The following is a 17,837-nucleotide window of genomic DNA, read 5'->3' as shown; positions in this document are numbered from 1 at the left end:
CTTTTGGTTAAACTGTCAGCGAGGAGTTTGCATTTGCACTGTTAAATGTTTATATAACTTTAATGCAGATAAAAAACAGCTGCTTGTTTCAGTGAAAATACATTGATGGTTTTTGCACTAATAAAGTTGTGGAGTTGTAAAGTGTTTTGTCTCGCATCAATTATATCGTTATTGCAAATTTCCAAATGTACATCGTGATAAATATTTCGGTCACATCGCCCTGCTCCAGCTCAGACGACTCTTCGTCTGTAAAGAGCCCAACTGTTAAAGAGGCGGCACCACCGGGGTTTGCAGATCCAGCTTCATGTCCCACAGTGTTGTTGTGGTAATATCACCGCTGTGTACATCATTATATACATGTACACATGCGCACGCGTAACTCTGCTCTGCAAATGTTTGGTTTCTGAAGTACTTCGTACCAAATAGACGAGCAAATAATCAGCAACTCTTGTTGTTGTCTGTTAGTCTGCTCGTCTCCCAGGACGGTGGGGGTGCTGCCGTCCACCTCCGGCTGCTGGAATACGTGTGACTGAAGAGATGTCAAAAACCACCACAACATGAACTGGATCAGAGGGGGAAACACGGGACAGGATGTGCTTGGGCGAGTTAGTTAGCAGCAACTGAACTTTCAGAATAAGAGCGAGGGGATCCCTCGTGAAACAAGACTACGCTGATGACAGATCCTTCCTTTGGAGTTATTAAACACGAGCAGGTCAGCGCTTCGTGAGGTCAAAATAAGACACATCAGCTCTGTTCAGGCCTCCGTTAAACATCTGGTTCCAGCTGTAAACCCCGTTTTAAACAGATCTGCAGGAGAGTGGAGCAGCTTCCTGTCTGATTACTGGCAGTGGACTGTCAACGCGCCACAAACTGCGGAGGCATTTCCTGTGCTGAGCAGCCTGAAGGGAGGCCGTGTGAGGAGCGTGCTGCACATCCTAAACAAACTGAGGTGAAAGCACAAGTGCACCTGGTTTAATCCTGAAAGGTGCGCAGAGTTGTTTTGGTCTCGGTCCAGGAGGATTTGTCCACAGCGATGAGATTATTGTTGGTTACCTTCATCACTCCTCGCCTATTTTAGCATGTTTGCCTGCCAGGACATTACAGCATCACCTCACCTGCATGGATCCAGCTCAGCTGTACAAATGCTCAGAGTTACAAGTCTTTTTTAAAAGCAGCAAACAAGTCATCATCATCATCATCGTTACAGACCGATGATGAGTGCAGACTGTTCTGGATTCCTGTCACCATTTCTCACACTCAGTGTTTCCTGTCAGTCAGCTGATGGTCGTAAGCCTGCAGAGACTCGCAGAGGATCGACTCTGCAGCCGGTTGCTTTCGGTTTTTGGGGGGTTTCCACAGTAACGACCCTGAAATGAGCTGAAACTGAAACAGATCCTGTCAGCTACACAGCTGGGCTTGGCCACCAAGACATCACTCGTCGCTTCAGGTTGTTTTATACGGTCCAGCCTGCAGATGGTCAGTGGTCACTTTTCTCTGAGCTGTACTGTTATGATCTGCAGAGCCGAGGCCCCGCGGGCACGCCTCAGGCACGCCTCGGGCCCCGTGTGTTTGCATGTGCGTTTCTTCACTGCTACTCCTTCTGTAGCTCTGACATGTAAAGAGCTGAACTCTGTTTCACCAACACTGAGCTGCAGGAGAACCTGAGTGTTTGACTCTGACTGAGGATCACTGCACATGTGCATAATTCATGGAAGTCACAGCGCAGCAGCCGCTGCATTGTTTTCCTGCACAGTGGACGGTTACAGAAACATCAGACCCACAGCAGAGTCAGAGGTGAGGGAGCAGAGACAAAGAGTCTTTTAAGACATCTGAGGCAAAGTTTCAGCAACATGTCAAACACAGTTTCAGCACCTAAATAATGAATCTTTCCTCTCTGAAGCATCAGAAACCTGCTCTTCTGTCACAGCTTTCAGACTGAGCTACTGTTCGCCACACCGGACAGGAAACTGGGCACCTCTGCACAGGAAGGGCCCGGCGTCTTCCTGCAGGGGCGCGATCCTCGCTGTTAAAGGAAGTTTAAAGAGCGCGTGCAGGTCGGGCCAGAGCCTGAGAGCGATACAAATATCTGAAACTTACTCTGAAGGACGATTTAATCATTTACCAACATTAATGTTTAAATAATCCCAATCTCGATAATTCTTATTCCAACTAAATATCATTGATTTCAAATAAAAACAACTTTTAATTATTTAACTTTAAATCTGAGGATGGTGGTGATTTTTTTAACTGAATATTTTACTTGAACAGTTTTAATTGAAGGTCTGCAGACGTGCAGCACACAGAGGACACTGATGATGGCAGTGTCAGCTCACAGAGCAGCTCAGTGTAATCCAAACAAGGAGTGAAAGAAATGAAGCTTAGTTTCAGCAGACTCAGACTTTTACAACACACCTGCAAACACACGTTTCAGTTTCAGCCAATGAGCTGAGACGATGAGGAAACCCTGAAGGTTTCACACAGTTTGTGTGTTTGCAGGTGTGAATGAATGCTAAACGAAAGCATCTCATTGGCTAATGAAGAGTCACATGAGTCTGAGCATCTTTGAACTCACCACTTCAACGACTTTTAGGATAAAGCGGTTTCTGTCCAGGTGGGCCGAAGGGATCAGGCAGAAGCTGTTTCCGGGGTTTGGGGTCGTGGTGGGAGTATAAACTGCTTCAGCCATGATGGAGCTGAGAGAGAGAACAGAGACGTGTCAGATCACGAACACCACACACTCATGGTTTCTGCTCTAAAAGGGACAAAAAGCTGCAGTGCTAATATTTCAGAGCCATAAATGTCACTCGAATCTCACACCAGAGGCCGGCAGCATGAGGCGGGACCTGCGGCTTAGAGGAAACTTCAGGCTTACCTGGACCGTCAGGTAAACCTGAAAGGATAACCGCAAAGATACATCACCATGGCAACATATGCTGCTGCCCCAACCTGCTTCATTCAGCGGAGTCGGTAAGTTCCAGCTCAGCAGGTTTCATACAGAAATTCCTTCAGCACTAAAACTGCTAAAGAATCCAGACGTGGCACTTTCAAACACACTTCAAGTCAGGCCTGCTCAGCATCAGTTACCATGGTGATGGTGAAAAGAGGACTGAAAACCGTGGCTTTAAGCTCGCTAACCGTTAACCTCGCTTCGGATCTGCCAGCTCTCAGGACAGCAGCGTTATTAAAGCTCCTCCCACCATCAGAGCAGCAGCCTCAAAGTTCACAAAGGAGGAGAACCGGAAACCACATCAACACACACTCCGCCTATTCAGGGGGTCAGGGGTCAAAGCTCACGTCACTCAATCCTGGTACATTCAACGGGAGACGAAGTCATTTTATAATATCTCAGATGCTCGCCCACTTCCACAGGAACCACGTGACCACCTTTAAAATCCCACCAACAACAAATAATAGTGATAATAATACCCAGCTGCACCTACACAGCAGGTGGGACTACAGGCTTTTAAAACGCTGAATGAACGTGAAGTTAAAGCTGCTGAGCAGAAAACTACAGCAGTGATTTGGATTTAAGGGCAGATGCGATGTATTCATGTCCAACGATGGGAAATCCCTGTTTCAGAGCAGCCGGAACACGAAGTCCACCTTAAAAACAAACAGTGAAAGAAAAAAGCTCAGATCTAAATATGGCGTCAGGCTCGTTTGTCTTCATAAACAGCAACAAGGTCGACATGACGTCACGCAGTACAAATGAAGTGAAAAGCGCTGAAAGGTCGCTGAATGTATTTCTGCACTTCAGCCTCCGTGGCGCTTCTCCGTGGAGCTTCTCCGTGGAGCTGCGGGGACATTTCAGATCAATTTCTCATTTTCACAGGAGTGAAAGCGAAAGTGATCGGGGCAGGTGAGCACAGCTCAGGTGTGATAAGAGCAGTTTATGAAGCCATTAGTCGGCCATGTTTGAACCACAGCACTGAACTGCAATGAGAAATGCTGATAATGAGCGAGTTTGTGATTACAGACAGCTACAGGTCCAGTCAGTGTCCCGACAAACGGAACACACGGCACGCCCCTACTCTGCAGATTATTCGGTGATAAACCAACTTTTAAGCCTACACGGCCCGCGATCAAATACACGATAAGGACGAAGAGGCTGCTGCCGAAATGAAGAGCGGCTCGGTCACTAAATATGTGAAGATTCTGCGATGATTTTAATTCAGCGCTTTTCTCCAGACACGACCCTGGAAAATAAAATTGACCTAATTTTGAAAGAAGTCTGGCGTACGTCGCACTTCCTCGTGAAACGGACGCGCAGCGGGCTTCGTATTGACTTTTGATGGTGGCCTGAAATCTGCGTAACGTAACCACTAAAACAGGAAGTGAGGATAAAGTTTGAAGTGGATAAAAACGCGAATGTTCAGAAACAAACTCACCGTTCAGTTTTCTGCCGCTGAGGACGAAGATAAAGTTTCCAGCTGTAAAGTTCAGACTCAACTCGAAGCCGTCTTCCTCTCTAATATTACTCAAACTTCCGCATTCTGCCCTGCCGTGCCTAACACACCGGGAAGATTTCCAAAATAAAGGTGCTCAACACTAGTAACAAGGAAAGAGTTTCAAACAACCAAAATAAGACAGAAAGGCGTGAAAAGGTGACACAATACGTGAAAAGAAACAAAAATGAAATGAATCTTTAAAAAAGGTGACAATAAAAGGAAATAAAGTAAAATCAGAGAAAAGTAACACAATAAAACACAAAGTGATCAAAACCAGAGAGTGACAAAAATTCAGAAAAAGGAAATAAAGTTAAAAAAGAGGAAAAATTGAAACAAAATAAGATGTCAAGTATAAATAAATAAGGTGATAACAAGACAATATTAAGACATGAAGAGGCAAAAATAAGAAAAAAAGACTAAGACAGTGTCTGCGACAAGGAAGAAAAACAATGGACTCGAACAAGAAACATGTTACCAAAACACAAAGTGACCAAAAACAGGTCAACTGGACCAAAACAGCATTCAGCACAATAATAATACTAATAGGTTCAATAAACTTGCTTTTAATAACTGTAAACCATCTCTGCCATCAACTGTTGAAGGTGTTTCTGGGGCAGATAACACTGCAGCGTTATGGAGACAGCATTACAGTGCGTCGTTTAACTGTATAAAAAGTGAACCATATGAGGACAATTCTGACATGAGCAATGACACAATAAGTGTGAGGACACATGAAGTATATGAAGCCATTCATAGGTTATCTGATAATAAATCCTCTGGTTTGGATCACATCACTGCAGAACATTTAAAACATGCTAGTTTAAGGCTAGCTCCTCTTCTAGCGCTCTGCTTCACTGGGTTTATGATTCATGGCATATTACCAGACTCAGTGCTGTGTATTTTACTGGTACCAGTTATGAAGGACAAAGCTGCAATAGTGAGATGTTTGGATAATTACAGGCCGATTGCATTAGCCAGTATTTTATCTAAGCTTGTTTGACAGAGTTAGTGTGTTCATCTCTTCTCTGGATAATCAGTTTGGCTTCAAACCAAAGCACGGCACTGACATGTGACTCAAGGAAATAGTCAGTTTGTACAGGGCTAAAAATTCATCTGTCCTCATGTGTTTCATTGATGCCTCTCAGGCTTCTGATCGAGTGAACCACAGAACACTTTTTGATAACCTGAAGAGACGGGGAGTTCCTCAATACATGGTGAGGATTCTCTCTTACTGGTACGCTCATCAGAACATGCAGGTTAAATGAGGAAGCAGTATTTAATTTATATGTTGATGATCTGTCCATACAGTAAAACATTGATAAATCATCTCATGTATGCAGATGACCTGGTTGTTTTTAGTCCAAGCAGTGCTGGGTTACAGGAGCTTCTCAATGTCTGTACTGAATATGGTGTGCAATATGACATAAAGTACGATTCTGTTAAAAGTGCTGTTTTGATATGTAGAACCAAGCAGGATAAACAGCTAAATTTCCCTTTGTTTAAACTGGCACAAAAACTCTTGAAGTTCATAAAAAGGTGAAATACCTCGATCATTTTATTACTGAGCAAATGAATGATGATGATGACAGATACAGACAGCGGTGTAAGCTCTATGTGCAGGCAAATGCTATTGCACGCAAATTCAGCTTTTGCTCACTTCCAGTTAAAGTGGCTTTGTTTAAAGCGTAAATACTGCCCCCTTGTGGTCATCCTACAAACACTGTAGCATGCAGAAGCTGCATGTTGCATATAATGATGCAGTGAGAATCCTTTGCAGGAGACCTAGAGGGGGTAGTGCCAGGCAGCCAGATGTTTGTAGCTGTGGGTGTCTGGACTTTTAAAGCACTTTGAAGAAAGTTAATGTTCACTTTTAGAGAACGACTGGATGGTTCTAGTAACAGCGCTGACAGATCCGACAGTGAGTGGTTCCTGTTACTCATGCAGTCTGAGGAAGCAGCGGTTGAAGTGTTTGTGTATTTATTGATTTCTTTTAAGCAATTGTGCTTGATGTATATTATTGTTTTTATATTTTTACAAATGTTTCATATTTATTTATATATATATATATAAGGTTGTGTTTGTTTGTTTAGGGCTTTTTTTGGTGGTGGTGGGGGGGGGGGGGGGGTTCTGTCTTGTTTTTGTGGACAGGAAGTCTGCCAATAAAGATTGAATTTAAACAAATATCTAAAACCGAGTGACAGCAGGAGGAGGTCTGCTCTGCTTCTCAATGTACATGGTGTTATTAATTATGATTAATGCTACTGAACAAAACCAGCTTTACCTATAACTAAAGCAACATGTGGGAATTATAACTTTAGCTGCAGAATAAGAAACAACCAAAGGGTTCAAATACAAAAATGTACAAAATGATTTTTTTCAACCACAATATAATGGAGTAAAAATATACAACCCTACTAGAGCACACGTTTAGGATAAACACATCATCAACAACAAAAATAAAAAGTGGAAAGTCGAAAATTGAAGAGAAAAAAAATAAATTCATAAAACACAAAAAATGAAGACTCATAAGTTTGCAGATAAATAGAAACGGAGTAGAGAAAAAACAATTTCATTTACAAAAAACAACAAAGAGAAAGAACCAAATTTAACAAAAACAAACAAATAAACAAAAATCTGTGAAGGAAAAGGCAAATTCAAAAATAAAATAAATCAATAAATAAACCAAAAATATTCATCATTTAAAAATATGGGAAGAAAAAAATGACCTGAATCGAAAAAGAAGCTCGTAAATCTGTAGGCAGATATAAAAATATAAATTAGTATTTTTTTACTGCCCGTGTCTCTGATCATAATGTGAACCGTACTGTTTTATTACAAATGAGTCAGCGGCGCTCCTCCGGCTCTGCTGCCCCGCCTGTGCCGCCGGTGTGCGGCCTGCAGGGGTCGCTGCAGCCCGCGTTCCTCTCCCACGTCCTCCGCTCCCTCTCCGCCGGCGTGTGTGAGGCTTTCCCCGCTATAAAGCTGCGCGAGGTGACTGGAAGCTGGAAAGGCTCTCCAGCAGCCACAGGAGGAGGAGGAGGTGGAAGAGGAGGAGGATGAAGATGAAGCTGTGTGTCCGTACGCTCGCAGCTGATCTCAGTTCAGTCCGTCTGAGCTGAGCGGAAACTTTGGATGCTTTTCTCGCTCTGGAGCTTCTTCTTCTTCTTCATGAACATCTGAGCAGGTAAAAACTCAGAGAGCTTCGTCTTTCACAGCCTTTACTCATCATTCCTTTATTGTTTATGTCTCCACTCTGACTTCCTGCCTGATTCTTTAACCTTTATGATGACAGAGAGGTGATTAAAGCTGGATTCACTCCAGCACTCTGAGCATCTCAGGGCCAGAGCACTCTCATCTTCTCCTCTTCATGTCTTTAGTCTCACGGAGGATGGATGGGTGAGGGGTGGATGGGTGAGGGGTGGATGGGTGAGGGGTGGATGGGTGAGGGGTGGATGGGTGAGGGATGGATGGGTGAGGGGTGGATGGGTGAGGGATGGATGGGTGAGGGATGCAGTCTTGTTTTCTTTTGCTTTGTTCATCAGTTGTATTAATTATGGGGTAAATGTAAATGTTGGAGTGCTCCTATTGGCTGAGTGTGTTTCAGATATGTGGAAATGAGCCCACGTAATTTACTGTGTCCCGTGGACATGAAAGGACTGGGCCTTTATTTTGAAATGAGATTGAGTGTTAGTGTTTCGTTGAGAAACAGCACAGGTGTTGGTTTATGACCCCACAGTGAGCTCCGTGACTGTCTGTGGATTTTTCACGGGTACTTTGAAAAGCAGAAGAAGCTTCGGTCGCGCTGACGTTTCCTCGCAGCCAGTGAAGCTCCGACTGGAGACGGATGTTTGTCCTTAATCGCTTTGTGTGTTTGGCTCATTAATCAATATGATGGATCATTATTATTCATAAATGTGAACCACGCACAGAGAGACGAGTTATTCATTATTATCCCTGCAGATGAAAAACTTCTCAGCTCGAACTGATCGATAAAGCATCGGTTATGATCGATTCTCCGAGAATGAAGGATATTCGCACTTTGGTATCATGTATGGTTCTCGGTGTTTATTGATCAGAGCATCGATGCTTTGTGAGTCCGTCTCCACCTGCGGTGACGTCACAGTGACCTCAGCAGCACCTTTTTTGAATTTGTGCTTCGTTTATGAATCTTTGTGATAGTTTGTTGTTTATTTCCAGAGTCGTTTAAAAAAAACAGTTTTTGTTTCTTTCTTTGTTTTTTTTGTCATTTTGCTTCTTTTTACAATATTTTTCTTTTTTCTACTTTTAACCTGTTTAATTTCTGTCTGTTAGTTTTTTAATCATCATTTTTTAGGCCCTTTATGCACCTTTGTGTTTTCTTTTCACCTGTTTGTTTCTTTTTGTGATCATTTTACATGTTTTTAATAACTTCCGGTCTCAACATTTTACAACTTTTTTCAGTTTTCATTCATTTTACATCCAATTTTGCACACGTGACCACTCCCCCCCCCCCCCTTTCACGTCTCTCTGAGATCACTATTTGTCTCTTTTGTGATCGTTTTGCATGTCTTCTCGGTTTATTAGTTAGCTTTTGTGCGTCTGTTAGTTTGGTGTTCTCCGTTTGGGCATCCCCTCTGTGTCCATGTTGCTTAATGTTTTGGGCCCTTTTGCATCTTTTTCTAACCCCTGTGTAATCTTTGTTTGTGGCCACTGTGTCTCACGTGTTCTTTCTTTCTATTTGAGAACATTTTTTAAAAATCTATTCTTGTTTTCTTATAGATGCTTAGTTTAGGTTTGCAAAATCAGATACTCATAAATCCCAGCATCTTTCTCTTTTCCGTGTAGCCAATCAGTTTAAAGTCACAGGGGTCATGTGACTCCCTGGTCCTGGTTGCTGCCTGTTAGTGGACGGTGAGGACCTGTTTTGCATTCAGAGACTTCTGTGCAGCACATGAGCCAGAGGTTGGGAAACATTTGTAATATTTGCTTTGAAGTTGGGCTGATTTGCAGACGTGTGGGGTGATGAGATGAAGAATAGCGATAACGCTCAGGGAGGAGATGTAAAAGGTGCAGCTTTGATAAAAACCCGTGAAACACGAGCAGATAAACCTGTGCCGCAGCTGCATAATCGGACATTAAATTCAGCTAAAAATACCTGGTGCCATGTCTTTGAACGCCTCGCAGGGCCTCAGGCCGCCGAGCCCGCTCTGCTCACATCCTCAAGATTTATTTGATTATTTTTACAGGATTAGAAAAGTTCAAAGTTACAAACGTTCTTTTTCCTAATCTTGTTGAAAGAGTTTTGGACCACGTTTCATTCAGCTTCACTTTCACGCTCAGCTCTCTCGTCACCACACAGACCGGCACAGCGTCCTCACCACTGCAGAAATCCTCTCGCTCTGCTCAACATACTAAACTCCTCCACTCGGCCCAGTAACTCCTTCTCTGCCCGGACTCCGCGCTCTCCCACCTCACAGCATGACCTCAAACCAGCCCAGTGTCAGCTGGAGGTTGGAGAGAGGCGACCCTGAGACAATCGTCGTGCACGCACTCCGCCCTGCGGCCAGAAACTCCATGTTATCAACAGAATCTGTGACAAATTAAAAATACAAACAATGCCACATAAAATGAACAGAATTGATATAAAAAGCACTTTAAAGGCCAGGCTTGTGTGTTGGCAGTCTGCAGGTGCACATCGCTGTCTCCATGTTGTAGCTGTATGCTGTCACCAGGGGGCAGCGTGAGCAAATGTGGAACTACCTGTGAGCTACTCTGGTTTTCGTAAAGACGCCACCTCTTCCCCGTCAGCTCATCCGCAAACATCTGAAACAGGCTACAGGACAGGAAGGTTAAAGCGATCCGGAGCTTTTCAAACTATCGGCAAAGTTTTTATCCACACAGACAGCAGAGTCTAACAGCAGGAAGCACCCTGCTCTTTCAAAATAAAAGAATGAGTATTTAGAAGAAGAAGATGTTTTAGGGCTCATCTGATATTAGTGCCATGATTAATATTTCATCAGGTTTCATCTCTACTCCGTTATCTTCACACATATGTTACTCAATAAGTAAAAATCTGCTTTCTGGGTCGATTTGGAATTTGGGGGTGGAGCTTACAGAAAATTCAATTTTATCCTAAATGTAACTTCTTTTTTTTTTTTTTTTTACAGGCTTTGTGTTTTATGTTTTTAGGGCAAAAAAATAGAGCAAAGTGTGTATTGTTCATTTTAATGTAAAGAAATCCAAGTTCAATAAGCTTCCATTGACAGAACACACGATGAATCGCTACATTAGTGTAATTTCAATAAAAAGTCTTATTTTCTTATGATTACAGCAGGTTTTTTGAGATAGAAACGTTAAACTTTGCACATATTCTCATGTCTGCAGTGGTGCTGAGAGCAGGAACAGCTGGGTGTTTTATTGGAAGACATTTTCACACATGTGGAACTATGTAGAGCGCTGGACTCGATCCTTTAGTCCATGTTGGACAGCAGTGACCTGAGGTGAACCACAGCATCAGCACTGCGACGCTGATAACAAACAGCATCGTCACTTTTTAACTGCAAGAAGAAAGTGTTTGTGTGAAGCAGCTGCTGTTTGCAGATGAATCTACGTTCTCAGGGAGTATTTGTGTCAGTGGGACAGGAGTCGCGGGCCACTCCCCCCGAGAAACCCCGCCCCCTTCATTTGTCCTTCTGCAGTGGCAGCACGTTTAGGCAGTTTTTCACAGCTTCACGCAGCACTGTGTTATTTATACAGCAGGTGATGATGACGGTGAGTCACTCTTCCTCTCCGTCACTATGCTGACAATCAGCTGATCACAGGATGCTGTGTGTTTCAGTCACAGAACAACAGAGACTCAGATTTGCTCTGGATGGAGCCATCTCCATGGCAACGCCCCCTGAGGCACATAGGTACGGTAGTAAAGTACTCTGTAGTACTTCTGTACTACAGTACCTTTCCCCCCCCCCCTTCAGCACAGAACAAAGACTGTAGATGAAAGACGGACAAATGATTTGACTTCTCAGTTTTAGCCTTTCGGCCTTTACTGCTCAGTAACATCATTAGTTTCACTCTCGGAGCTCAGACTTCTTGGACTGTCCGTTAACACAATCAATATTACCTGTTACTGGTGAGATAATGTCATTAAAAATGTTTCCAACGGCTCCAACAGCTAAACACAGTCAAAGGTCCAGTTCAGGGATTCTGATTAGCTGAGGTGAAGCTGAGCAGACAGCGAGCAGCTACATCCTCCTGTGTCGCCATCCAGCTGTCAGTCAAAGTTTAAGACTTTTTGAGATTTAAACAGTGAGTTCTAAAACCCTTCTTACCCCGTACAGGTGTTATGGAGGGAGAAATGATATATAGAGAGCAAACAGTTTGTGTTTCAGGCTGGAAACATGATTATTTCTGCTGTAAAGTTTTAACATTGGAGTCTGGTGGACTGACTCACTGCTGCCTCTGCTGGACGTCAGAGGAACTGCAGCCTTTTGTGTCTATTAAAAAGATGCTGGTCATTTCTGGGTCATTTTCACCTGTACTCGAGGATCAAAATGTAAATCACATTTCTGCATTTCACTGGGTTATCGACACTTTGTGTTAAACTTCAACACGAGAACATTTCGATTCAGAGCCGGTGAAGCTGCACAACTCTCAGGAAACGCATTAACACTGATCCGGTCGACGTGTAAGCAGCCATCAGTTTGTTTGCTTTGTGCTGCTGGTGGAGACAAACTGCTACAACTCAGGAACACGCTGAATGGAGCTGATCGCGCCTGTTTAACCAGTGTGAACACAGAGCTAACAGTGAAAAATGCATGAACTCTGAGCAGCTGTCCTGTTTTTCCATCCTGCCCCGAATGCGGCTTAATGCGCCGCAGTCATGAATCACAACAACTGAATATTGAACAGCACAAAGTGGCCCATTCATTCCAATTCAGTCCAATTAAAGTCGCTAACCCAGAGTTCACTCGCTCGTCCCTGAGCTCCGGCTGCTCTCAGCCTTTCAGCTTCAGGTTAACATGTTTGTTTGCTTATTGACAAAATAAAGGGAAAAAAGTACTGTACTGTGCAAAAGTCATGAGCCGCCTTATAAGTATTTTGCTCCACTGGTGGTTAACAGGTTAACAGGACTTTCAAAATAAAAGCACAGGGATTCTTCTCTTCCCTGGCGTTTAAAGTCGCCGTCTTCATGGGTTATTTATCCCCATCACCTCCATCACTGATTTTCTGAACTGAGCACAGTAGTCGTGTCCAAATTCATGGGCTGCATCCTCCTGAGGACCCGTCCTTCGCAGTCTACGTGGCCGGGTCCTCAGAAGGTCGGGTAGGCTGGAAGTAAACGGTTGTGAAATTGGACGGTCCAGCCTTCAGATCTGCGTCACCGCTGTCTCGGTGGAGTTTAATAAACTCGGCCGTCTGCTCCTTGATATCTAAAATATAACAGGACACTGGCGTAAACTCTCGACCGTCTCACACTTCTGTTTAATCAGTTTTCTGTTTAACGTTTATTCAGCTGTGTGAAGATCACCCGATGGATTAATAAAGTTTTATTTAATCTAATAACTTTAATCTCAGCCAAACTGATTTACTCACGAACAAATAAAACACTGAGAAAAGCCCAACAATAACATTTTTAGGTTGTCTAAGTGACTTATATATCACGTTTAACCTGAGCAGCGAAAGTCCGCGGTGATCTGAACATGATGTGCCGGGAGTTGTGCCGTTCTCTGCGGCTCCAGTGACCCTCGAGCTCCCGGCTAGCTGTCGAGCTGGTGGGTAGCAGACGCCTCCGAAAACGTCGAAGCACTTTTGCAAATATGCGATATCTTGATAAACCGAGCAGATATTTGATGTTTACACAGCTACTTTCTCGCCTGAAAATATGTTAAAATTTTATGTTGTGACCCACAAAGATTAGTAAGAGTAATTTTAAAACTTAGTAGCAGCCGCCATTGTTGGAAACTGGAATTGGCAGGGCCGCGCTATGAATTCTGGGATATGGTAGGCCACGAAGGACACACCCGACCCATCCTTCAAATTCGGGGAAAAGGAGGACGCGTTTGTCGGCTACATTCGGATCAACGAATTTGGACAGCCTTCGGCGCGTCGCTGTGACTTAATCGGTCTACAAATGCGTCCTCAGGAGGATGCAGCCCATGAATTTGGACACGTCCAGTTTCTCGTCTTTCTGGTCTCATCTGTACTCATATATGTCCATATATAAGAAGTTAATATTTCCACTTTTAAAGGGTTAAAAGTCACCATTTGGAGGTTGTAAGGCTTTGCGGTTGAATCACACCTGATGTCAGTGTGTGTGTTTGTGAAATCTGGCATTAAACTCAGTGGAGTCTAGAAACACATCAGTTTGGGTTCATAGCTGCTACCTTGAACAGCTGTTTCCTTGGTTACCATGGTAACGCGGGCCCAGATAAGTGTGCTACAGACAAAAAAAGTCTTTTTGTTGAAATATTTTAGTTTCGAAGATGTGATGAAAAATGCATCCATGAACATCAGCACGGCTTTTTCATCACTTTTTAAAGTTTCACTGTACGAGTGGAGGACCTGAGCTTTCAGAGCAGGACTGGACCAGCTGAGACCTGCTGAGACCAGCTGATAGGACCAGCTGATAGGACCAGCTGATAACGAGTTGATAGCATTTGAATCAGGAGAAAAGTGCAAGAAGTTTCTTGATCTTTGAAACATAATGAATGATGAGCCTGTTAGAGGTTATTGCTGCAGAAACGTGCTTGGCTGTCGTGTTCTCTCTGCTGTCTGCTTGAAGCGCTCGCACTTTTTATTCTTCTGCACAAACACTTTGTTTGCTCATCGCCGAGCTGAAACCCGCTACGTTACCCAGAACCCGCCGGCATCAGCGAGCGGAGCCTCTGAATGACATGAATTAATAACTGTAGTGTTGCAGCTGCACAGGGATCTGTGTGATGTGATTTTCATGAGCGTCTCTTTAATCTGTTGTTGGATGTCATCGCGCTGCGAGCCTCAGTAGGTGGGAGGATTCATCCGTCACTTGACTGAGCAGCTGAAGCTGCATCCACCTGCACACTTCGCTGTGACACTTACAGAGGAGTGTCTGCAGGTCAGAGACACGAAGCAAGAACAGAGATGCGTTCCTCCCCTACAAACACGCTAACTCTTAACTGATTAGCTTCCATGTTCAGTCACATACCTACGCCCGTCACACCCTCACTTCATTAGTGCATCACTTCATCATGACCCTCAGCGAATGAGGACATCCACACCTACAGCCTGTGTTTGAATCATCCTCTGCAGCGTCTGCAGCCTCACTCATCTGCTGTCATGCTTCCAGTATCTCTGCATCACATGCAAGGCGAACTTTAGTGTTGGTGTTCTGATGCAGCAGCTGCAGCAGGTTAATCAGGCAGCAGGCCGTGTTTGTTGTCTTCTACTTTTTTTAAACTTTTTTTACGTCCTTTAAAGTTCCATAAATGAAGCTCACAGCTACATAAAGTTCTCAGGTAGCTCAAGATACTCCAAAGGTCCTCTTTAGCATCATATTAATGGTAATAATGATAAAGTTTATTTGAATAGCTCTTAGCAAAATTAGTGTTACACATACATCACTTAAAAGACTCGAGTGCCACATCAAGAGGTCAAGAGGCCATAAAAACTGTAACTGGAGTATAAAAACACAGATGAAATAAAATTCACCACATGGGACCTCCACTCAGCCTGGCAGGGCCTCAAAACCATGGCCTCTGTGAATACTGCGGTCACCACCCAACACCCAACCACCCAGGTGGAGGGCAGCAACCCCTCCTCCCTCCCTGACGACCTCAACGCTTTCTACACCAGGTTTGAGACGGACAACATGGCCCAGCTTGAGGAGTCCAGATCCTCACTCAAACCTGGCAGCTCTGCACTCACCTCCAGGACGGAGGACGTGGTGAGAGCCCTCAGGAGGACCAGGGAGAGGAGCTCACCCGGCCCTGACAACATCAGCAGTCGAGTTGTGAGGCACTGTGCAGGGCAACTAGGAAGTGTGTTCGGAGTCTATTTCAACCCTCAGTTAACAGTCACACCGTCCCCCAGCTGTGGAAACACTCCACAGTCATCCTCATCTCCAAAAGAAACAACCCAAAGTCTCCTCCATCACCTCCCTGGTGATGAAGGCCATGGAGAAGATCATAAAACAGCACATTGTAAGAGCAACTGACCCCCTGATGGACCCACTCCAGTTTGCTTACCGTGCACGCAGAGGTGTTGATGATGCAAAAATCTTCATCTTGGACTCCATCCACAAACATCTGGAGCTCCCTGACTCCTCCGCCAGACTTCTGTTTGCTGATTTCTCATCAGCGTTCATCACTCTGCAGCCTCAAATCCTGGCCACTAAACTTTCCTCCCGATTTCACCTGATGATCAGCTGATCCTGTGGATATTGGACCAACAGGACTCAGAAAGTTCGGGTCAACAGCTCTCTCTCCAGTCTCTGTTCCACCTCCACTGGCTCCCCCCAGGGCTGTGTGCTCTCCCCCCTGCTCTTCATCCTCTACACTGATGACTGCAGATCCACACAGCCCAACTGTCACCTGGTGAAATATGCTGACCACACAGTTCTCCTGTCACTGCTGTCAGGCCCTCACAGCACCATGGGCCCGCTCTGCAGGAGTTTGTAGAGTGGCGTGACAGCTCCAAACTTGAACTGAAGGTGAGCAAAACCAAAGAGATGGTGGTGACCTTCTCCAGTAGGCAGAGAGATCTGGCTGCTTCAGTCACCACCACCATCCACGGGAAACCAGTGGAGGTAGTTGAGGAGTACAAATACCTGGGAACCATCTTTGACAACCTCCTGAAATTCTCTGCCAACACAGAGGAGAATCTCAGGAGGTGCCACCAACGGCTACACCTCCTTAGGAAACTCAACTCAGCCATTGTTAGGGAGTTTTTATTGTTTTATTTGCTTATGCTTCAAAAGTTATGTTATACATATTTCACCAGACAGTTTTCTGTAGAAACAGGAAGCTGACCCTGTGACACTGACAAGAGACCAGCACAGAAATACATATCCGCAGAAGTTGACTTGCATTATATTATTCTTAGAAATTGACCTGCAACACACATACTCTGTGACACACACACACACACACACACACAGCTTGCATGGAGACAGACATCAGGACCTGCATAACAGGAACTGTGATTATATTTGCATATTGACGATGTAACCTATAAAAATAAACGAATACTGCAGTTCGGTGTGATTTGCTCTGAGCTTTTCACCCGTGCCGCACGTTGTCAATCTTAAGTGTCTCAGTGTTGTTTATTCACCTGACTGTTTGTTAACTGTAAATCTCTGACAGCCATCATGATGACTTTTTACTACACCTTCCTGGGAAGGTGTTTAACAGCGATCTAGGCTCTGAGAGGTTGCTGTTGGCTGATGAGCCTGCAGTTTGTCACCACGCTGTCATGCTGGGTTTTGTTCTGTTGGCTTTTTCGAGTTTTCTCGTTATGTCTGAGAGTTTTAGTTTGATTTCATTGTTTGTTTGCAGTGAGAAACACTTTCATGGCACCTGTACCAGAATGCTGAACTCAGTTCTGCTCAATATTCATTTAATGTCATCATAAAATGCTACTAATGTTACAGTTGGGCATACACCCCACAAAAATATCACTTAGAGACTTTTACCTTGAGACAGTGTTGCTGCTCTTCTGATGGAAGTTTAATGAGTTGATCTGCAGTTCTTCTTCTTTCTTGGTCAGAGAGAAATCTTTGTTTGGTTCAGTGCGTGAGGTGCAAATGTGAAGAGTTAATATTGTGCTTTCATTCATGTTCTGGTGTTTATTAGTTTAACCTGTCCAGTGTCTCCTGTACCTTCTTGTCAAGTGTCTGTCTCCGTGTCAGCTGTTTCACTGTTAACTCTCTTCATCTTTTCTTCTTTGTCCTTAGATTTGCTTCCTTCGTTTTGTTTCACCCGTGCCTTGTTTCCCCAATCAGCCCTCAGTGTGTTTGCGTGTTACTGTGTGTGTGAGTCCCGTCACTCCTTTGTGCATCGCACAGCATCTGTTACCCCCCTGTGAGCGAGTTCAGATGTTTGTTCCCTTTTGAAATCAGCCACAATAAAATTCTCTGTTTGTCATACACTGTGTCAGAGTTTGCATTTGTGTTCTCATTTTGCATTACATGACACACACACACACACACACACACACACACACACACACACACAGGACAAATTTAGAACCGGCAATTAATATTACAATAGCTGGGATAGGCTCCAGCCCCAAGCAAGCCTGAATTCCATAAGAGGTTAAGAAAACGGATGGATGGATTCATGGATGGATGCATGGATGAATGGATGATGGATGCATGGATGGATGGATGGATGACGGATGAATGCATGGATGCATGGATGGATGGATGCATGGATG

General features: G+C 44.2%; 2 protein-coding genes across 3 annotated transcripts in view; one reads left to right on the top strand and one right to left on the bottom strand.

Moving 5' to 3' along the window:
* cmtm6 (CKLF-like MARVEL transmembrane domain containing 6) overlaps positions 1-4,512 on the bottom strand; it is a 10,630-nt gene extending 6,118 nt beyond the window's left edge. The window contains exons 1-2 of one of the 2 annotated variants that reach the window (XM_005744167.1): positions 4,389-4,512; positions 2,573-2,693 (exon numbers count right to left, since the gene is read on the bottom strand). In XM_005744167.1, coding sequence (XP_005744224.1) covers positions 2,573-2,686 — 114 coding nt within the window. In that variant the 5' untranslated portion in view covers positions 2,687-2,693; positions 4,389-4,512. Of the gene's footprint in view, positions 1-2,572; positions 2,694-3,440; positions 3,592-4,388 lie in introns of those variants that run through there. The other variant, XM_005744168.2, reaches the window with a different exon arrangement.
* A 2,926-nt stretch (positions 4,513-7,438) lies between these two features.
* The window catches only part of cpne4a (copine IVa), a 102,755-nt gene continuing 92,356 nt past the window's right edge, over positions 7,439-17,837 (top strand). The window contains exon 1 of the mRNA XM_005744196.1: positions 7,439-7,632. The gene's annotated coding sequence lies outside the window, so the exon portion shown is untranslated. The remainder of the gene's footprint in view (positions 7,633-17,837) is intronic.

The sequence above is a fragment of the Pundamilia nyererei genome, unplaced genomic scaffold (assembly GCF_000239375.1).
Source record: "Pundamilia nyererei isolate P.nyererei 1_Seehausen unplaced genomic scaffold, PunNye1.0 scaffold00139, whole genome shotgun sequence".
Taxonomy (NCBI): domain Eukaryota; kingdom Metazoa; phylum Chordata; class Actinopteri; order Cichliformes; family Cichlidae; genus Pundamilia; species Pundamilia nyererei.
Note: the sequence above shows the minus strand (reverse complement) of the source record. Positions and strands in the feature narration are given on the sequence as shown.